Source organism: Salvelinus fontinalis, chromosome 7, assembly GCF_029448725.1.
Source record: "Salvelinus fontinalis isolate EN_2023a chromosome 7, ASM2944872v1, whole genome shotgun sequence".
Lineage (NCBI taxonomy): Eukaryota > Metazoa > Chordata > Actinopteri > Salmoniformes > Salmonidae > Salvelinus > Salvelinus fontinalis.
In genome coordinates this window covers 5,445,516-5,468,623 of record NC_074671.1, presented here as the reverse complement: position 1 = coordinate 5,468,623, position 23,108 = coordinate 5,445,516, and the positions used below count along the sequence as shown (strand labels likewise).

The 23,108-nt window shown below is 46.4% G+C and overlaps 1 protein-coding gene across 2 annotated transcripts; it reads right to left on the bottom strand.

Moving 5' to 3' along the window:
* Positions 1 to 615: 615 nt before the first annotated feature.
* Positions 616 to 23,056, bottom strand: si:ch211-171b20.3 (uncharacterized). 2 transcript variants are annotated; one of them, XM_055928182.1, is made up of 7 exons: positions 22,244 to 23,056; positions 19,868 to 19,907; positions 17,733 to 17,887; positions 17,034 to 17,169; positions 15,006 to 15,107; positions 12,222 to 12,277; positions 616 to 1,826 (listed from the first exon to the last, which is right to left on the bottom strand). In XM_055928182.1, the coding sequence occupies exons 1-7, from the start codon at positions 22,473 to 22,475 to the stop codon at positions 1,684 to 1,686; spliced, it is 864 nt and encodes a 287-aa protein (XP_055784157.1). In that variant the 5' UTR covers positions 22,476 to 23,056; the 3' UTR covers positions 616 to 1,683. The 2 variants fall into 2 exon arrangements, with proteins under 2 accessions (XP_055784157.1, XP_055784158.1); XM_055928183.1 differs by lacking the exon at positions 12,222 to 12,277 and having other exon boundaries at positions 1,680 to 1,826.
* Between the last annotated feature and the right edge of the window lie 52 nt (positions 23,057 to 23,108).

Here is a 23,108-nt window from a genome sequence, read left to right as displayed (position 1 = left end):
CTAGAGAGAAGATAACACACACTAGAGAGAAGATAACACACACTAGAGAGAGGATAACACACACTAGAGAGAGGATAACACACACTAGAGAGGATAACACACACTAGAGAGGATAACACACACTAGAGAGGATAACACACACTAGAGAGGGAATAACACTCACTAGAGAGAGGATAACACACACTGACAACCTACTGACAACCTGCTGACAACACACTGACAACCTGCTGACAACACACTGACAACACGCTGACAACTTACTGACAACTTACTGACAACTTACTGACAACACACTGACAACACACTGACAACACACTGACAACACACTGACAACACACTGACAACACACTGACAACACACTGACAACACACTGACAACACACTGACAACACACTGACAACACACTGACAACACACTGACAACACACTGACAACCTACTGACAACTTACTGACAACTTACTGACAACTTACTGACAACACACTGACAACCTACTGACAACCTACTGACAACTTACTGACAACACAGAGACAACTTACTGACAACACACTGACAACCTACTGACAACCTACTGACAACTTACTGACAACACAGAGACAACTTACTGACAACACATGTATTTACTGATGAACGCCTTCGTGAGGCTCTCAGCCCTGTCCCTCCCCGGTCAACGTAACGGTTCACTGCATCTCCCTCCACGCAGCCGATTCCCTCATCTCACCCGACACAAAACAACAGACGTGTGTGTGAGGGGTGCCTCACTATTGAAAACAACGAAGTCTATTCAACGGTCTAGTTGTGTCTGTACAGTACTGCAACACCACAATGTAGCCTACTCAGTGAGGAAAGGACACATTCCCAGTGCTGTGGGAATGATTTGGTCTCTATATTGGTGATATGGAGTGCCCTCTGTCCCAATTGGCACACTATTCACTGTAAAGTGTCCCTATGGGCCCTGGTCAACAGTAGTGCACTACATAGGGAATAGGGCCCTGGTCTAAAGTAGTGCACTATATAGGGAATAGGGCCCTGGTCAAAAGTAGTGCACTATATAGGGAATAGGGCCCTGGTCTATAGTAGTGCACTATATAGGGAATAGGGCTCTGGTCAACAGTAGTGCACTATATAGGGAATAGGGCCCTGGTCAACAGTAGTGTACTATAATAGGGAATAGGGCTCTGGTCAACAGTAGTGCACTATATATATGTAATGATCAATTAGCCTTTTAAAATGATAAACTTGGATTAGCTAACACAACGTGCTGTTGGAACACAGGAGTGATGGTTGCTGATAATGGGCCTCTGTACGCCTATGTAGATATTCCATAAAAAATCTGCCGTTTGCAGCTACAATAGTAATTGACCACATGAACAATGTCTACACTGCATTTCTGATCAATTTGTTATTTTAATGGATCAACAAATGTGTTGTTCTTTTCAAAAACAAGGACAAGTCTAAGTGACCCCAAATTTTGAACGTTAGTATAAGAAAAAAATATTGACTTGCACAATGCTATTATATAGCACCAACAAGCTTTTACAAAGTTAGATCTCTTTTAAACAAGAAAAGGGTTTATATTTCCACCAAAATGTTTTATTTTGTTCAGGCGGCATTGGCACTGAGTTATGGGGTCACAGCCTTTAACTGTGACCTCTGCTCTCCGATTGGCTGATAGACGGGGTCGTGTCAGGAGTCCTGTCTCCTGGTCTTCTTAATCTTCTTGATCTTCTCCTGCCTGACTGTTTCTCCCTCCAGAGAAGCGATCTCAGACAGTCTATGGATGATTGAGGCTGACGGGGCTCCGCTTACCGGGTCCGGGTACGACTGGGCTGGAGGAGGAACAGAGAGGAGTGTTAGGAGACCAAGTAGGATGTACACTCCAAAGACTCCTTCGTGGATGAGAGGGCTTAAAATCTTCAGCAGGTCATGTCTGATCAAGCATCAGGATCCGACTGGACCGGAGGAGGAACAGACGGAGCAGTCTACAACCGGAGGAGGAACAGACGGAGCAGTCTACAACCGGAGGAGGAACAGACGGAGCAGTCTACAACCGGAGGAGGAACAGACGGAGCAGTCTACAACCGGAGGAGGAACAGACGGAGCAGTCTACAACCGGAGGAGGAACAGACGGAGCAGTCTACAACCGGAGGAGGAACAGACGGAGCAGTCTACAACCGGAGGAGGAACAGACGGAGCAGTCTACAACCGGAGGAGGAACAGACGGAGCAGTCTACAACCGGAGGAGGAACAGACGGAGCAGTCTACAACCGGAGGAGGAACAGACGGAGCAGTCTACAACCGGAGGAGGAACAGACGGAGCAGTCTACAACCGGAGGAGGAACAGACGGAGCAGTCTACAACCGGAGGAGGAACAGACGGAGCAGTCTACAACCGGAGGAGGAACAGACGGAGCAGTCTACAACCGGAGGAGGAACAGACGGAGCAGTCTACAACCGGAGGAGGAACAGACGGAGCAGTCTACAACCGGAGGAGGAACAGACGGAGCAGTCTACAACCGGAGGAGGAACAGACGGAGCAGTCTACAACCGGAGGAGGAACAGACGGAGCAGTCTACAACCGGAGGAGGAACAGACGGAGCAGTCTACAACCGGAGGAGGAACAGACGGAGCAGTCTACAACCGGAGGAGGAACAGACGGAGCAGTCTACAACCGGAGGAGGAACAGACGGAGCAGTCTACAACCGGAGGAGGAACAGACGGAGCAGTCTACAACCGGAGGAGGAACAGACGGAGCAGTCTACAACCGGAGGAGGAACAGACGGAGCAGTCTACAACCGGAAGAGGAACAGACGGAGCAGTCTACAACCGGAAGAGGAACAGACGGAGCAGTCTACAACCGGAAGAGGAACAGACGGAGCAGTCTACAACCGGAGGAGGAACAGACGGAGCAGTCTACAACCGGAGGAGGAACAGACGGAGCAGTCTACAACCGGAGGAGGAACAGACGGAGCAGTCTACAACCGGAGGAGGAACAGACGGAGCAGTCTACAACCGGAGGAGGAACAGACGGAGCAGTCTACAACCGGAGGAGGAACAGACGGAGCAGTCTACAACCGGAGGAGGAACAGACGGAGCAGTCTACAACCGGAGGAGGAACAGACGGAGCAGTCTACAACCGGAGGAGGAACAGACGGAGCAGTCTACAACCGGAGGAGGAACAGACGGAGCAGTCTACAACCGGAGGAGGAACAGACGGAGCAGTCTACAACCGGAGGAGGAACAGACGGAGCAGTCTACAACCGGAGGAGGAACAGACGGAGCAGTCTACAACCGGAGGAGGAACAGACGGAGCAGTCTACAACCGGAGGAGGAACAGACGGAGCAGTCTACAACCGGAGGAGGAACAGACGGAGCAGTCTACAACCGGAGGAGGAACAGACGGAGCAGTCTACAACCGGAGGAGGAACAGACGGAGCAGTCTACAACCGGAGGAGGAACAGACGGAGCAGTCTACAACCGGAGGAGGAACAGACGGAGCAGTCTACAACCGGAGGAGGAACAGACGGAGCAGTCTACAACCGGAGGAGGAACAGACGGAGCAGTCTACAACCGGAGGAGGAACAGACGGAGCAGTCTACAACCGGAGGAGGAACAGACGGAGCAGTCTACAACCGGAGGAGGAACAGACGGAGCAGTCTACAACCGGAGGAGGAACAGACGGAGCAGTCTACAACCGGAGGAGGAACAGACGGAGCAGTCTACAACCGGAGGAGGAACAGACGGAGCAGTCTACAACCGGAGGAGGAACAGACGGAGCAGTCTACAACCGGAGGAGGAACAGACGGAGCAGTCTACAACCGGAGGAGGAACAGACGGAGCAGTCTACAACCGGAGGAGGAACAGACGGAGCAGTCTACAACCGGAGGAGGAACAGACGGAGCAGTCTACAACCGGAGGAGGAACAGACGGAGCAGTCTACAACCGGAGGAGGAACAGACGGAGCAGTCTACAACCGGAGGAGGAACAGACGGAGCAGTCTACAACCGGAGGAGGAACAGACGGAGCAGTCTACAACCGGAGGAGGAACAGACGGAGCAGTCTACAACCGGAGGAGGAACAGACGGAGCAGTCTACAACCGGAGGAGGAACAGACGGAGCAGTCTACAACCGGAGGAGGAACAGACGGAGCAGTCTACAACCGGAGGAGGAACAGACGGAGCAGTCTACAACCGGAGGAGGAACAGACGGAGCAGTCTACAACCGGAGGAGGAACAGACGGAGCAGTCTACAACCGGAGGAGGAACAGACGGAGCAGTCTACAACCGGAGGAGGAACAGACGGAGCAGTCTACAACCGGAGGAGGAACAGACGGAGCAGTCTACAACCGGAGGAGGAACAGACGGAGCAGTCTACAACCGGAGGAGGAACAGACGGAGCAGTCTACAACCGGAGGAGGAACAGACGGAGCAGTCTACAACCGGAGGAGGAACAGACGGAGCAGTCTACAACCGGAGGAGGAACAGACGGAGCAGTCTACAACCGGAGGAGGAACAGACGGAGCAGTCTACAACCGGAGGAGGAACAGACGGAGCAGTCTACAACCGGAGGAGGAACAGACGGAACAGTCTACAACCGGAGGAGGAACAGACGGAACAGTCTACAACCGGAGGAGGAACAGACGGAACAGTCTACAACCGGAGGAGGAACAGAGGGAACAGTCTACAACCGGAGGAGGAACAGAGGGAACAGTCTACAACCGGAGGAGGAACAGAGGGAACAGTCTACAACCGGAGGAGGAACAGAGGGAACAGTCTACAACCGGAGGAGGAACAGAGGGAACAGTCTACAACCGGAGGAGGAACAGAGGGAACAGTCTACAACCGGAGGAGGAACAGAGAGAACAGTCTACAACCGGAGGAGGAACAGAGAGAACAGTCTACAACCGGAGGAGGAACAGAGAGAACAGTCTACAACCGGAGGAGGAACAGAGAGAACAGTCTACAACCGGAGGAGGAACAGAGAGAACAGTCTACAACCGGAGGAGGAACAGACGGAACAGTCTACAACTGGAGGAGGAACGGACAGAACAGTCTACAACTGGAGGAGGAACGGAGAGAACAGTCTACAACTGGAGGAGGAACGGACAGAACAGTCTACAACTGGAGGAGGAACGGACAGAACAGTCTACAACTGGAGGAGGAACGGAGAGAACAGTCTACAACTGGAGGAGGAACAGACAGAACAGTCTACAACTGGAGGAGGAACGGACAGAACAGTCTACAACTGGAGGAGGAACGGACAGAACAGTCTACAACTGGAGGAGGAACGGACAGAACAGTCTACAACTGGAGGAGGAACGGACAGAACAGTCTACAACTGGAGGAGGAACGGAGAGAACAGTCTACAACTGGAGGAGGAACAGAGAGAACAGTCTACAACTGGAGGAGGAACAGAGAGAACAGTCTACAACTGGAGGAGGAACAGAGAGAACAGTCTACAACTGGAGGAGGAACAGAGAGAACAGTCTACAACTGGAGGAGGAACAGAGAGAACAGTCTACAACTGGAGGAGGAACAGACAGAACAGTCTACAACTGGAGGAGGAACAGACAGAACAGTCTACAACTGGAGGAGGAACAGAGAGAACAGTCTACAACTGGAGGAGGAACAGAGAGAACAGTCTACAACTGGAGGAGGAACAGAGAGAACAGTCTACAACTGGAGGAGGAACAGAGAGAACAGTCTACAACTGGAGGAGGAACAGAGAGAACAGTCTACAACTGGAGGAGGAACAGAGAGAACAGTCTACAACTGGAGGAGGAACAGAGAGAACAGTCTACAACTGGAGGAGGAACAGAGAGAACAGTCTACAACTGGAGGAGGAACAGACAGAACAGTCTACAACTGGAGGAGGAACAGACAGAACAGTCTACAACTGGAGGAGGAACAGAGAGAACAGTCTACAACTGGAGGAGGAACAGAGAGAACAGTCTACAACTGGAGGAGGAACAGAGAGAACAGTCTACAACTGGACTGGAGGAGGAACAGAGAGAACAGTCTACAACTGGACTGGAGGAGGAACAGAGAGAACAGTCTACAACTGGAGGAGGAACAGAGAGAACAGTCTACAACTGGAGGAGGAACAGACAGAACAGTCTACAACTGGACTGGAGGAGGAACAGACAGAACAGTCTACAACTGGAGGAGGAACAGAGAGAACAGTCTACAACTGGACTGGAGGAACAGAGAGAACAGTCTACAACTGGACTGGAGGAACAGACAGAACAGTCTACAACTGGAGGAGGAACAGAGAGAACAGTCTACAACTGGAGGAGGAACAGAGAGAACAGTCTACAACTGGAGGAGGAACAGAGAGAACAGTCTACAACTGGAGGAGGAACGGACAGAACAGTCTACAACTGGACTGGAGGAACGGACAGAACAGTCTACAACTGGACTGGAGGAACGGACAGAACAGTCTACAACTGGAGGAGGAACGGACAGAACAGTCTACAACTGGAGGAGGAACGGACAGAACAGTCTACAACTGGAGGAGGAACGGACAGAACAGTCTACAACTGGAGGAGGAACGGACAGAACAGTCTACAACTGGAGGAGGAACGGACAGAACAGTCTACAACTGGAGGAGGAACGGACAGAACAGTCTACAACTGGAGGAGGAACGGACAGAACAGTCTACAACTGGAGGAGGAACAGACAGAACAGTCTACAACTGGAGGAGGAACGGACAGAACAGTCTACAACTGGAGGAGGAACGGACAGAACAGTCTACAACTGGAGGAGGAACGGACAGAACAGTCTACAACTGGAGGAGGAACGGACAGAACAGTCTACAACTGGAGGAGGAACGGAGAGAACAGTCTACAACTGGAGGAGGAACAGAGAGAACAGTCTACAACTGGAGGAGGAACAGAGAGAACAGTCTACAACTGGAGGAGGAACAGAGAGAACAGTCTACAACTGGAGGAGGAACAGACAGAACAGTCTACAACTGGAGGAGGAACAGACAGAACAGTCTACAACTGGAGGAGGAACAGAGAGAACAGTCTACAACTGGAGGAGGAACAGAGAGAACAGTCTACAACTGGAGGAGGAACAGACAGAACAGTCTACAACTGGAGGAGGAACAGACAGAACAGTCTACAACTGGAGGAGGAACAGAGAGAACAGTCTACAACTGGAGGAGGAACGGACAGAACAGTCTACAACTGGACTGGAGGAACGGACAGAACAGTCTACAACTGGAGGAGGAACGGACAGAACAGTCTACAACTGGAGGAGGAACGGACAGAACAGTCTACAACTGGACTGGAGGAACGGACAGAACAGTCTACAACTGGACTGGAGGAACAGACAGAACAGTCTACAACTGGAGGAGGAACAGACAGAACAGTCTACAACTGGAGGAGGAACAGACAGAACAGTCTACAACTGGAGGAGGAACAGAGAGAACAGTCTACAACTGGACTGGAGGAGGAACAGACAGAACAGTCTACAACTGGAGGAGGAACAGACAGAACAGACTCAGGAGTGGGCTGGATGAGGAACAGAGAGGAGAGTTAGGACACCAAATAAAATAAAAACTACAGTAAGAAAGTGACAGGAAGACACACTGACACCTTCAGGGAAGCTAGAAAACAAATCACAAGCAAGAGCACAACACTCCAAAAGCACGCACACACAGTAAGAAAGATGGGGAATAACTGACTGCTACAAACAGACAGACGTGACAGATATGACCGATTGACAGGAGGAAGGGCACTTGAACCCCCCTCGACCCCTACACACACACACTCCACAAAGCCCCGTGCTTTTCTCAGTGGGAGAGTTCATCCAGAGGGGTGATGGACTGAGCCGAACCCTGACAACAAAGAGAACGAGCCAGACCTCACACACACAGAGTATTCATCCACCTTATTCCACATTTTGCTGTGTTTCAATAGATGTTTTTTTCCCACCCATCTACACACCCATCTACACACAAAACCACATAATGCCAAAGTGAAAACAGATTTTTAGACATTTTTGCAAATGTTTGGAAACTTTTATACAGAAATGTCATGTAAATACAGTAAGTATACAGTCTACAACTGGAGGAGGAACAGACAGAACAGTCTACAACTGGAGGAGGAACAGAGAGAACAGTCTACAACTGGAGGAGGAACAGAGAGAACAGTCTACAACTGGAGGAGGAACAGAGAGAACAGTCTACAACTGGAGGAGGAACAGAGAGAACAGTCTACAACTGGAGGAGGAACAGAGAGAACAGTCTACAACTGGAGGAGGAACAGAGAGAACAGTCTACAACTGGAGGAGGAACAGAGAGAACAGTCTACAACTGGAGGAGGAACAGAGAGAACAGTCTACAACTGGAGGAGGAACAGAGAGAACAGTCTACAACTGGAGGAGGAACAGAGAGAACAGTCTACAACTGGAGGAGGAACAGAGAGAACAGTCTACAACTGGAGGAGGAACAGAGAGAACAGTCTACAACTGGAGGAGGAACAGAGAGAACAGTCTACAACTGGAGGAGGAACAGAGAGAACAGTCTACAACTGGAGGAGGAACAGAGAGAACAGTCTACAACTGGAGGAGGAACAGAGAGAACAGTCTACAACTGGAGGAGGAACAGAGAGAACAGTCTACAACTGGAGGAGGAACAGAGAGAACAGTCTACAACTGGAGGAGGAACAGAGAGAACAGTTTACAACTGGAGGAGGAACAGAGAGAACAGTCTACAACTGGAGGAGGAACAGAGAGAACAGTCTACAACTGGACTGGAGGAGGAACAGACAGAACAGTCTACAACTGGAGGAGGAACAGACAGAACAGTCTACAACTGGAGGAGGAACAGACAGAACAGTCTACAACTGGAGGAGGAACAGACAGAACAGTCTACAACTGGACTGGAGGAGGAACAGACAGAACAGTCTACAACTGGAGGAGGAACAGACAGAACAGTCTACAACTGGACTGGAGGAGGAACAGAGAGAACAGTCTACAACTGGACTGGAGGAGGAACAGAGAGAACAGTCTACAACTGGAGGAGGAACAGAGAGAACAGTCTACAACTGGAGGAGGAACAGACAGAACAGTCTACAACTGGACTGGAGGAGGAACAGACAGAACAGTCTACAACTGGAGGAGGAACAGAGAGAACAGTCTACAACTGGACTGGAGGAACAGAGAGAACAGTCTACAACTGGACTGGAGGAACAGACAGAACAGTCTACAACTGGACTGGAGGAGGAACAGACAGAACAGTCTACAACTGGAGGAGGAACAGACAGAACAGTCTACAACTGGACCAGAGGAGGAACAGACAGAACAGTCTACAACTGGAGGAGGAACAGAGAGAACAGTCTACAACTGGACTGGAGGAACAGAGAGAACAGTCTACAACTGGACTGGAGGAACAGACAGAACAGTCTACAACTGGACTGGAGGAACAGACAGAACAGTCTACAACTGGAGGAGGAACAGACAGAACAGTCTACAACTGGACTGGAGGAGGAACAGACAGAACAGTCTACAACTGGACTGGAGGAACAGACAGAACAGTCTACAACTGGAGGAGGAACAGACAGAACAGTCTACAACTGGAGGAGGAACAGAGAGAACAGTCTACAACTGGAGGAGGAACAGACAGAACAGTCTACAACTGGAGGAGGAACAGACAGAACAGACTCAGGAGTGGGCTGGATGAGGAACAGAGAGGAGAGTTAGGACACCAAATAAAATAAAAACTACAGTAAGAAAGTGACAGGAAGACACACTGACACCTTCAGGGAAGCTAGAAAACAAATCACAAGCAAGAGCACAACACTCCAAAAGCACGCACACACAGTAAGAAAGATGGGGAATAACTGACTGCTACAAACAGACAGACGTGACAGATATGACCGATTGACAGGAGGAAGGGCACTTGAACCCCCCTCGACCCCTACACACACACACTCCACAAAGCCCCGTGCTTTTCTCAGTGGGAGAGTTTATCCAGAGGGGTGATGGACTGAGCCGAACCCTGACAACAAAGAGAACGAGCCAGACCTCACACACACAGAGTATTCATCCACCTTATTCCACATTTTGCTGTGTTTCAATAGATGTTTTTTTCCCACCCATCTACACACCCATCTACACACAAAACCACATAATGCCAAAGTGAAAACAGATTTTTAGACATTTTTGCAAATGTTTGGAAACTTTTATACAGAAATGTCATGTAAATACAGTAAGTATTCACACCCCTTTGCTATGACAGTCCAAATTGAGCTCAGGTGCATCCAAATTTCCATTGATCATCCTTGCGATGCCACTATAACATGATTGGAGTCCACCTGTGGCCAATTAAATTGTTTTGGACATGATTTAGAAACATACCTGTCGATCTAAGGTCCTACAGTCGACAGCGCATGTCAGAGCAGGAACTAAACCATGAAGTCCAAGGAACTGTATGCAGATCTCTGACAGAATTGTGATGAGGTGAATAAAACTATTTCTAGAGTGTTGACTGTTTCCAAGAGCACTGCCATAATTGGGGAAATGGGGGAAAAAAAACATTGAACTACACAGACTACTTACAGCTGAACGTCCAACCAAACTGAGCAACCGGGCCAGAAGGATCTTGGCCAGAAAGAAAACCCATTTTGTATTTATTATGGATCCCCATTAGCTGCTTCCATTGACCACCCTGACAGAACTACTGAGTTCCTTGGCTAAGATGGGAGAAACTTCCAGATGGACAACATTCTCTACGGTGTGTCATCAATCTGGGCTTTATGAGTGGCTAGACACAAGCACATGACAGAACACCTGTAAAGAATTCTTTCCACAAAGAATCTGTGGTATAATGAGACAAAAAAATGTAACTCTTTGGCCTTGAATGCAAATCGCTATGCCTGGAGAGAACCAGGCACAGCTCATCACCTGTCTAACACCCTCCCTACCGTGAAGTGTGGTGGTGGCAGCATATGGGGATGCTTTACAGCGACGGGGACTCAAACTGGTAAGGATAGAGGGAACAATGGATTCAGCCAAATACATACAAATCCTTGATGAGAACCTGCTTCGGAGTGCAAACGACCTTAGACTGGGGCGAAGATTTATGTTTCCAACAGGACAATGACCCAAAGTATACAGCCAAAGTAAGACTGGAATGGCTTTCAGATCAAGAATCTGAAAGTCCTCAAGTGGCCCAGCCAAAGGCCAGACTTGAATCCCATTGAAAATCTGTGGAAAGACTTGAAGATTGTTGTTCACCACCACTCGCCCATCTAATTTAAGAGTGCTTGAAAAAATCTGCAAGGAAGAATGGGAGAAAAATTCCCAAATCCAGATGACTCAAAGCTGATACAGACATACCCAAGATGACTCAAAGCTGATACAGACATACCCAAGATGACTCAAAGCTGTAATCACCACCAAAAAGGTGCTTCTACAAAGTATTGACTCAGGGGTGTGAATACTTATTTAAAATTAGGTCTTTCTGTATTTTCAATACATTTGCTAAAATTAAAAAAAATAAAACATGTTTTCAATTTGTCCTAATGGAGTATTGTGTGTATATGGGTGAGAGAAAAAAATATATATTTCATCAATTATTTTTTATTCAGGCTGTAACAAAATACATAAAGGTCAAGAGGTGTGAATTCTTTCTGAAGGCACTGTATATGAGTGACTGTGGACTACACACATCCAGGTTTTATGTTGGGCACCTACTGACCCCCCCAAAGATATTTTATGATATATACACTATTTTTTCCCCCCTCAATGACATGTACTGTTAAACATAAAAGGTTTAAGGAAATACAGGCAGGGACCACATTACTACAAGACAAAACAGTTTGCTAAATCAAGCATGGTGATCTTGTAAGTTTAAAAGCAAAGCTTGTTTAAAAAAAAAAAAACGTTTTAAAACAGTGGAATGGGATTAGGTTGGTGTGTTATGAATCCAATACGTTAACTTTTATGCCGTACTAATCACATTATTGTGGAAGAACCTCCTCTTTAGAGTATGAATTAGGATTGTTTGAGAAGGTTTTAAATCTTAAGAAACCTGCATTGACGTACAATAGACAAACATAGCTACTGTAGTAGGAGAAAGCCGCATGCTGGAAACCCTTGGTAGAGCACGGGTGAAATAAGCATTGTGGTGCTCGTGTGAACTCACTCCCCCCCCCTCCCGCTTCAGACAAATGCCTACTTCACTTAATACTTTTGTTATTTTTATTATTATACTTACATTTCTGATTAGCTCCTATTGTGAAAAGACTGCAGGTTCTGTTATTTACTCTTGGTCTGAGAACAGAATGAGCAACAAGACAAGTTACCACCAAAACGTGCGATGTCATGCTACATATGGTACTAGCATACTCTATATACTGTAGAAATTAATCCCAAATGGCAACCTATTCCCTATATGTCAGGGGATTTCAACTCTTACCCTACGAAGTCCAGAGCCAGACGTTTTTTGTTTGTTCTAACTGATAATTAATTACACCCACCTAGTGTCCCAGGTTTAAATCAGTGCCTGTTTAAAGCAGTGGAACTGGCTTCGAGGTCCAGATTTGAGTACGAGGGCCCCATATCGTGCAGCACATTTGACCAATACACTATGGAGTGTCGTTTGGCCTTATGGGCCTTCAAGAAGTATTCATACCCTTTGACTTATTCCACATTTTGTTGTGTTACACCCGGAATTCAAAACAGATTAAATATATATTTTTTTCTTTATCTCATCCATCTACACACAATACCCCATAATGACAGTGATTTTGTTTTAGAAATGTTTGCAAATGTATTGAAAATGAAATACCAAAATATCTAATTTACTAAATTATCCCCTCCCCCCGAGTCAATACATGTTAGAATCATCTCAGGCAGCGATTACAGCTGTGAGTCCTTCAGGCTATGTTTATAAAGGGTTACAACACCTGGATTGGACAATAATGGCACATTATTATTTTGTATTCTTCCAGCTCGGTCAAGTTGGTTATAGATCATTGCTAGACAGCCATTCGTTCCTGCCATAGATGAGGAAATATAAGTCAAAATTTGTGACTAGGCCACTCAGGGACCTTCAATGTCATCTTGATAAACAACTCCAGCGTGGATTTGACCTTGTGTTTTAGGTTATTGTCCTGTTGAAAAGGGGATCGTGTCTCCCAGTGTCTGGTGGGAAGCAGAAGGTACCAGGTTTTCCTCTAGGCCTCTACCTGTCCTTAGCTCTATTACATTTATTTTCATCCTAAAACACTCCCTAGTCCTTGCCGATGACAAGCATACCCATTACATGATGCAGACTCCACCATGCTTGTAAATTTGAAGAGTGGTACTCAGTGATGTGTTGGATTTGCCCCAAAAATAACACTTTGTATTCAGGACATAAAGTGAATCTGTGCCATAATTTTTTGCAGTTTTATTATTATTTTTTTCTGTAGAGGCTAACTTATTTTCACTGTCATTTACATTAGTTATGTGGAGTAACTACAATGTTGTTGATCCACACTTTTCTCCCATCACAACCATTCAACTCTGGTGACTTTTAAAACAGTTACATTGGCCTCGGAGACTGAAAAACAGCTTCTATCTCAAGGCCATCAGACTGTTAAATAGCCATCACTAGCACATTAGATGCTGCTGCACTATATATACATAGACATGAAATCACTGGCCACTTTAATAATGGAACACTAGTCAATTGAATAATGTTTACATATTTTGCATTAGTCATCTCATATGAATATACTGTATTCTATGCTATTCTACTGTATCTTAGTCTATGCTGCTCTGTCATTGCTCTACTTTAGATTGTGTGTATGGTTAGATATTACTGCACTGTTGAAGCTAGAAACACAAGCATTTCGCTACACCCGCAATAACATCTGTTAAACACGAGTATGTGACAAATACATTTGATTTGATAAGGAAATCAGACAATTGAAATAAATGAGGCCCTAATCTATGGATTTCACATGACTGGGCAGAGGCGCAGCCATGGGTGGGCCTGGGAGGTAATAGGCCCACCCACTGGGGAGCCAGGCCCAGCCAATCAGAATGAGTTTTTCCCCACAAAAGGGCTTTTTTAGACTGATGAATCTGAGGATTATTTTCTGTTGTCCGGGTGGCTGGTCGGATGTGGAGGTCCTGGTCTGCGGTTTTGAGACCGGTTGGATATACTGCCAAATTCTCTAAAATGACATTGGAGGCAGCTTATGATAGAGAAATTAACTTCAAATTCTCTGGCAACAGTTCTGGTGGACATTCCTGCAGTCAGCATTCCAAATCCACACTCCCTCAAAACTTAAGACATCTGTGGCATTGTGTTGTGTGACAAAACTGCATATTTTAGAATGGCCCCTTTTATTGTCCCCAGCACAAGGTGCACCTGTGTAATTAGCATGCTGTTTAAATCAGATTCTTGATATTCCACACCCGTCAGGTGGATGGATTATCTTGGCAAAGGAGAAACACTCACTAACAGGGATGTAAACCAATTTGTGCACATTTGTAGAGAAAAGCTTTTTGTGCATATGGTAAATTTCTGCGATCTTTTATTTCAGCTCATGAAACGTGGGAACAAAAATGTACATGTTGTGTTTATATTTTTGTTCAGTAAAATATGTAATTATTTCTCAAAACATAATTCCACTTTGACATTTGTATTTATTTTTACCTTTATTTAACTAGGCAAGTCAGTTAAGAACAAATTCTTATTTTCAATGACGGCCTGGGAACGGTGGGTTAACTGCCTTGTTCAGGGGCAGAACGACAGATTGTTACCTTGTCAGCTCGGGGGATTCGATCTTGCATCGGTTACAAGTCCAACGCTCTAACCACTAGGCTACCTGCCGCCCACACATTATGGGGTATTGTGTGTAGGCCAGTGACACAAAATCTCAATTGAATCCATTTTAAGTTCAGGCTGTATAAAGTTAAGAGGTGAATACTTGTTGTAGGTGGTTAATGGTATGTAGACATAATGTATGTTTAATACTGTAATGGTGCTTTAACAATACTCTGGTACCTGTTCTTGTAGCCTTCTGTTGAGGGATTTCTTCCATTGAGCGAGGCTGCAGCTGGCAGCAGGATGGCAGGAACTGACGTCAGGTCATAGGCCTCATAAGAGCTGGAGGGCAGAGGTACACAGCATCAACCCCAACACCCAGTCAACCCCACACCCCCACACCCAGTCAACCCCACACCCAGTCAACCCCACACCCAGTCAACCCCACACCCAGTCAACCCCACACCCCCAGTCAACCCCACACCCCCAGTCAACCCCAACACCCAGTCAACCCCAACACCCAGTCAACCCCAACACCCAGTCAACCCCAACACCCAGTCAACCCCAACACCCAGTCAACCCCAACACCCAGTCAACCCCAACACCCAGTCAACCCCAACACCCAGTCAACCCCAACACCCAGTCAACCCCAACACCCAGTCAACCCCAACACCCAGTCAACCCCAACACCCAGTCAACCCCAACACCCAGTCAACCCCAACACCCAGTCAACCCCAACACCCAGTCAACCCCAACACCCAGTCAACCCCAACACCCAGTCAACCCCAACACCCAGTCAACCCCAACACCCAGTCAACCCCACACCCAGTCAACCCCAACACCCCGACACCCAGTCAACCCCACACCCCGACACCCAGTCAACCCCACACCCCGACACCCAGTCAACCCCACACCCCGACACCCAGTCAACCCCACACCCCGACACCCAGTCAACCCCACACCCCGACACCCAGTCAACCCCACACCCCGACACCCAGTCAACCCCACACCCCAACGCCCAGTCAACCCCACACCCCAACGCCCAGTCAACCCCACACCCTCCAGTAAAATACTACATGAGTAAAAGTATTTGGTTTTAAATATACTTAACTATTAAAAAGCACATGTAATTGCTAAAATATACTTAAGTATCCAAAAGCAAAATGTAAAATCACTTAACATTTGTTATATTAAGCAAAGCAGATGGCACCATTTTTTTTGTTGACATTTACAGATAGCCAGGGGAATACTCCAACACTCAGAGATTATTACAGATAGCCAGGGGAATACTCCAACACTCAGAGATTATTACAGATAGCCAGGGGAATACCCCACACAGAGATTATTACAGATAGCCAGGGGAATACTCCACTCAGAGATTATTTACTAAAAGATGCATTTGTGCTTAGTGAGTCCGCCAAGCCAGAGGCAGTAGGGATGACCATGTGTTCTCTGTTTAGTGAGTCCACCAGACCAGAGGCAGTAGGGATGACCATGTGTTCTCTGTTTAGTGAGTCCACCAGACCAGAGGCAGTAGGGATGACCATGTGTTCTCTGTTTAGTGAGTCCACCAGACCAGAGGCAGTAGTGATGACCATGTGTTCTCTGTTTAGTGAGTCCACCAGACCAGAGGCAGTAGGGATGACCATGTGTTCTCTGTTTAGTGAGTCCACCAGACCAGAGGCAGTAGTGATGACCATGTGTTCTCTGTTTAGTGAGTCCACCAGACCAGAGGCAGTAGGGATGACCATGTGTTCTCTGTTTAGTGAGTCCACCAGACCAGAGGCAGTAGGGGTGACCATGTGTTCTCTTGATAAGTACGTGAATTTGACTATTATCGTGTCCTTGCTAAGCGTTCAAAATATAACGAGGTATTTTTACTTAAGTACTTCACACAACTGGTGTAATAGGAGAAACACAGGGGCAGACAGTGATTTTTTTTTGGGGGGGGACGGGCGTTTAAAAATGCTATTGAGAGGCCCCTTATCAACAAAAGGGATATTTTCCTCCATACATTAAGTGTTATGATAATGAATAACCTGGAGTTAAAAAGACCTTCAATTCTTGGGTTTAATTTCAGCTCAATTCATGTTATTTTTTTTTACATTTGTGTCAAACTGTCTCTGTGCAGCTGAGGCCTGTTTCATTTGAAACATGGCTGAGTCCGTCTGGCATTTACAGACAGTAGAGACACAGAGCACAGTGATGCATTCATGTATTCCGGATGAGCTGCTTAGTTACCCCGAAGGCCAAGCGGGGTCTGCTTACCCAAAGGCGCAGGGGCGAGCAGGGGCATGGGAAAGCTCCTTGTGGAGGGTATAGTGGTGGAGGTGACCCGACCGGTGGATCTGGTAGTCTCTGGGCAGGGGAGGGATGGAGCCGCTAGGCTTCAAGGGACGCTCATCTGTGTGGGGGGAAATTAATTCTAAAGTAAGCTTGACTGAAAGAATGTCAACAAGATAGAGTGGAAATGGAAAAACAACATTGGCTCACATAGAAGATAAAGCCCCAGTTTGACGTAGATGTCGCTGGTCCAAAACAAGTGCCTAGAAGTGTTCACACACACACACAAAGGACTGCTGCAACCAAGCCTGACAAATGTCAATAGCTTGGACCGTTGGAAAATACAAATGTTGAGGTCGCCATCTACTGGTGACTGTAGTCACACGTGTCCAACATCAATCAAACTGAGCCTTCACTCTTGTAAACCACATATGTATTTTTTTTTCTCAACATTTATTTAACTAGGCAAGTCAGTGAAGAACAAATTCTCATTTACAATGACAGCCTAGGAACAGTGGGTTAACTGCCTTGTTCAGGGGCAGAACTCAGGGATTCGATCTAGCAACCTTTCGGTTACTGGCCCAACACACTAACCACTAGGCTACCTGCCGCCCCCTAGCTGTGGCAGAAAAGGCCATGGATCTTACAGTAATAATCAATTGGGGGAAAAAATTGAACAAATACCTCTGAAATCATACTTGGGATACATCCTGTTGTCATTCTTCCATGTCTTATCAAACAGAAAGTGTCTCCCACAGATATCTTTCTCTGGGTAGTTATCTGAGGAGCCCAGCCGGGACACAGGACACACTTCTCTGCCAGGGAAGGAGGAAGTAGATCTGAACAGATAAATAACATAGTAGGCCACAAATTAAAATCCATTCAACTGAATGGAGTAGTGCCTAATAATATAGCTAACCTGACTGTGCATCTCAAATGGCACCCTACACCCCATGTAGTACACTCACCCCTATACATATCTACCCCCATCACTCCAGTATCCCTGTCTCCTTCCCCCTATACAGATCTACCTCCATCATCCCTGCACATGTAAATATGGTATATTATTTTTTAAATATTTCCTGTATATAGTATGCTTACTTAAATGTGAATTCTATCCCCCCCCCTCCATATTCTAGAAACAAACTCAGCAACAAAAAAAAGAAACGTCCTCTCACTGTCAACTGTTTTTATTTTCAGCAAAACTTAAGATGTGTAAATATTTGTATGAACATAACAAGCTTCAATAACTGAGACAAAGTGATCAAGTTCCACAGACATGTGATTAACATAAATTGACTAATGTGTCCCTGGACAAAGGGGGGGGTCAAAATCAAACAGTATCTGGTGTGGCCACTAGCTGCATTAAGTACTGCAGTGCATCTCCTCCTCGGGGACTGCATCAGATTCGCCAGTTCTTACTGTGAGATGTTACCCCACAGTTCCCGGACATTTCTGGGGGGGGAAATGGCCCTAGCGCTGACACTCCGATCCAACAGGTCCCAGACGTGCTCAATGGGATTGGGATCCGTGCTCTTCGCTGGCCATGGTAGAACACTGACATTCCTGTCTTGCAGGAAATCACACACAGAACGAGCAGTATGGCTGGTGGCACTGTCATGCTGGAGGGTCATGTCAGGATGAGCCTGCAGGAAGGGTACCACATGAGGGAGGAGCATGTCTTCCCTGTATCGCACAGCGTTGAGATTGCCTGCAATGACAACAAGCTCAGTCTGATGATGCTGTGACACACCGCCCCAGACCATGACGGACCCTCCACCTCCAAATCGATCCCGCTCCAGAGTACAGGCCTCGGTGTAACGCTCATTCCTTCGACGATAAACGCGAATCCGAACATCAACCCTGGTGAGACAAAACCGCAACTCGTCAGTGAAGAGCACTTTTTGCCAATCCTGTCTGGTCCAGCGTCGGTGGGTTTGTGCCCATAGGCGACGCTATTGCCGGTGATTTATGGAGAGGACCTGCCTTACAAGCCTACAAGCCCCCAGTCCAGCCTCTCTCAGCCCATGGCGGACAGTCTGAGCACTGATGGAGGGATTGTGCGTTCCTGGTGTTACTCGTGCAGTTGTTGTTGCCATCCTGTATCTGTCCCGCAGGTGTGATGTTCGGATGTACCGATCCTGTGCAGGTGTTGTTACACGTGGTCTGCCACTGCGAGGACGATCAGCTGTCCATCCTGTCTCCCTGTAGCGCTGTCTTAGGCGTCTCACAGTACGGACATTGCAATTTATTGCCCTATGCCACATTTGCAGTCCTCAAGCCTCCTTGCAGTATGCCTAAGGCACATTCACGCAGATGAGCAGGGACCCTGGGCATCTTTCTTTTGGTGTTTTTGTGAGAGTCAGTAGAAAGGCCTCTTTAGTGTCCTAAGTTGTCATAACTGTGACATTAATTGGCTACCGTCTGTAAGCTGTTAGTGTCTTAACGACCGTTCCACAGGTGCATGTTCATTAATTGTTTATGGTTCATTGAACAAGCATGGGAAACAGTGTTAAAACCCTTTACAATGAAGATCTGTGAACATATTTTGATTTTTACAAATTATCTTTGAAAGACAGGGTCCTGAAAAAGGGTCGTTTCTTTTTTTTTTGCTGAGTTCACATTGCAATAATCAATGCATTGTTGGTTGAGTTTGCAAAAAAAAAAAGCATTTCACTGTACTTGTGCAAGTGAATTTAACACTTGAAACTTTCGACCAGGGCCCATCAAAAGTAGTGCACTATATATATATATATATATATATATATAGGGAGCCATTAGGGACGTATACATTCTCTTGTACACTTAATGTTACTTACCCCTCTACACTCCAGTTGGAATCCTTTCGGTCCCTGGAGTCTAGAATTTCACCAATAAAAAAAGGCATGTTGTGATATTCAGCTATGAGATATGAAGAAAGTGGAACCAGCATAGTAGAATCAGTCACACTACAAAGGTGTTTAATATATTAGGATTAGATACTGCACATGTAGCAGCTATTCTTCCTGGTGTCCACATTAAAACCTACAACTACAGGAAAGTACAGAAGCGTTATAGGCAAAAACATTATTCAATTAACTTCAAAATAAAAATTAAATAAGCGTTACTGGAAAGAAAAAAATACTATTTACACACTTCATATATATATATACAATCATATTCTTATATAGAGTACAGTTAAATTAGATTTTATTAATTAGAGGCGCTGTAATACGTCTTTCTATTCGGTTATTTTTCCAAACTAAACTTGCTTTTTGTCTGGTGGCAGAGCATTCCACGATGGCACGGCTCCGTTAGCTGAGGTCAAGCATTAAACTACCGCGTACCCCGTCTCATCGTGAAACGTGACCGGTGTGTAATAGGTAGGCTGGCTAATGAAATGAGGTCAGCGCTCTACAGGAGACTCCAAGGGGCAAAAATATCCTGTTCGTGAGTGATAAGTAGTGCACTATACAGGGAAACCTATCACCAGAACCCTATTGCCACCACACTGGGAAAGGGGGACATTTGAGACGCAACCATATAACCTGGCTCTGGACATAACTATTTTTTTATTTTACCGTTATTTTACCAGGTAAGTTGACTGAGAACACGTTCTCATTTGCAGCAACGACCTGGGGAATAGTTACAGGGGAGAGGAGGGGGATGAATGAGCCAATTGGAAGCTGGGGATTATTAGGTGACCATGATGGTTTGAGGGCCAGATTGGGAATTTAGCCAGGACACCGGGGTTAACACCCCTACTCTTACGATAAGTGCCATGGGATCTTTAATGACCTCAGAGAGTCAGGACACCCGCTTAACGTCCCATCCGAAAGACGGCACCCTACACAGGGCAGTGTCCCCAATCACTGCTCTGGGGCATTGGGATATTTTTTAGACCAGAAAGAGTGCCTCCTACTGGCCCTCCAACACCACTTCCAGCAGCATCTGGTCTCCCATCCAGGGACTGACCAGGACCAACCCTGCTTAGCTTCAGAAGCAAGCCAGCAGTGGTATGCAGGGTGGTATGCTGCTATAATGGACCGTCAGACAGTGCATCGGTTAGATGGCTCAAAACAGAGCAGCATGCTTTGCCCTTAAAGGAATATGCCAACCTGTAGTTGAAATGTGACCTGAAACGTCGTCATGATAAGGTTCTCCTCATTGGAGATAACGGATAACAAACTAGCACACGGCATAACGCTTTTAAAACAATTACCTGCACTCCAGATTGCCAAATGAGCCAATAGACGGTATGGGCATAGTTGTCTAGAACATATCCATCCGTCTATATCCTCACGACAAAGTATTATTCTGCCAAATTTATTTTTAAAAAAGTGTCCTCAAAGTGCGCCGTCAGATTAATGTACTTTGAATTCAACTCCCATTGCGCAAAGCGGTTCTCCGAGTCTCCCTGCTAGCAGGATAAGGCCATTGAGCGTTGCCATAGCAACCCGACTCGCGTAGTTTTGAGCTAGAAATGCGACCTCTACCACGTTGAATATGGTGAGATTGTAACGCCTACATTGATAACTAGTTGTAAAATCCCTGAAACAAACTTCACTAACTATTTATATTCGGATATCGACTATTGTAACTTCTCCAGCTAGCCTTTCTAGAAACCGCAATGCATTTTGGGTTTTGTAGTCGACTTCAACAGCTGATTTTCATAAATTGCTTCCTGACACAAGCGTTATAACTCAAAGTTATTTGCATGATTATTAATTTAACACACAGATCACGAACAGCATGCATGACAATGTCAGGATTGAGATTTTTTTTTTACTGACAACTTCTCTAGTCTTGAAGAAACATTTGTTTTAAACGCCTAACCACTTGTTAACTCTACTTGCATCCACTTTAGACATGACAAAATCAGTGCCAGTTTCCTCACGGTACCCAAACCAGAAACAGATTTAACGCGTTCTGAAGAACAAAACGTTAAGCATATGTAACAGTTTAACTTTAGTACGTCCCCTCGCCCCGACACGGGCGCGAACCAGGGACCCTCTGCACACATCAACAACTGACACCCACGAAGCGTCGTTACCCCTCGCTCCACAAAAGCCGCGGCCCTTACAGAGCAAGGGGAACAAATACTCATAGGTTTCAGAGCAAGCGACGTAACTGATTGAAACGCTACTAGCGCGTACCCGCTAACTAGCTAGCCATTTCACATCCGTTACACATACATAACAAGCATTCCTACTTACCGTTCTGAGGGAATTTTCTCCTTGATGTATGGACATGTATCGGCTTGACTCCGGGCAGCCTTCCTCCTGGTAATTGTAACCCCGGACAATGACTACCGGAGAGCGGTCCATAACTGCCTTGACCTAACTGTATACCAGTGTAACCCGAGCTGCCCAGCGTCAAGTCCCTGGCGGTGCTGAGAGAAGCCGCTACTTGTAGTGTTATCAACTTCGGGCTGGCTGTGGGGTGCATTACGCTACACAGTACAGGCAATCTAGAGCTAATACGACGCACTGATGTCCAAACTCATAAACTAGCTAGTTGATTAGCCATCACCAGTATGTTATCAAGGAAAAAGACAACTAAAAACTAACTAGCAGGGGAGAACTTGAGAAAGCCCACCAGAGGCTACGTGGCATATTGAGTCTTGTAGTTTCCATGGCTACATACTGTGGATGGCCAAGCAGCAGGCCTGACGTATAATCACAATGTCCCAGTCCTAATCATTTACATAGTAATATACATGTCATATCTACTATACAACTCACCAAACAAGTGTATGTAAAATTGGCATGTCAAGTTTGTGATTTCATTAACTAGGCAATACTGTGCTAGTATAGAAGCTACAAAATGTATTTATTGTTAAAATGTCTCAAAGATGTGACTCAAGTCATTACTGATGTGACAAAATAGTGTCGACTAGAAGCAAGGCTCTCTAAGCTTGTTCCTGGAGAGCTAGTGCCCTATTGGTTCAGGTTAGGTACAAATGGGGATGGAGTAAAAACTTACAGGACCGTAGCTCTCCAGCAACAAGCTTGGAGAGCAGTGATGTAGACTCCAGTGTATTTTATGTAGGAAAACACTTGGGAAGGTTCAACATACGAC

Excerpts from the sequence above, each read along its gene's own strand:
- si:ch211-171b20.3 (XM_055928182.1), bottom strand. The coding sequence starts at position 22,475 with ATGCACCCCACAGCCAGCCCGAAGTTGATAACACTACAAGTAGCGGCT. Across the intron at positions 17,170-17,732 it reads TCCCAAGTATGATTTCAGAG|ATGAGCGTCCCTTGAAGCCT; the intron begins GTATTTGTTCAA and ends CCCCCCACACAG. Across the intron at positions 1,827-12,221 it reads AATAGGAGCTAATCAGAAAT|CCCAGTCGTACCCGGACCCG; the intron begins GTAAGTATAATA and ends TTCCTCCTCCAG.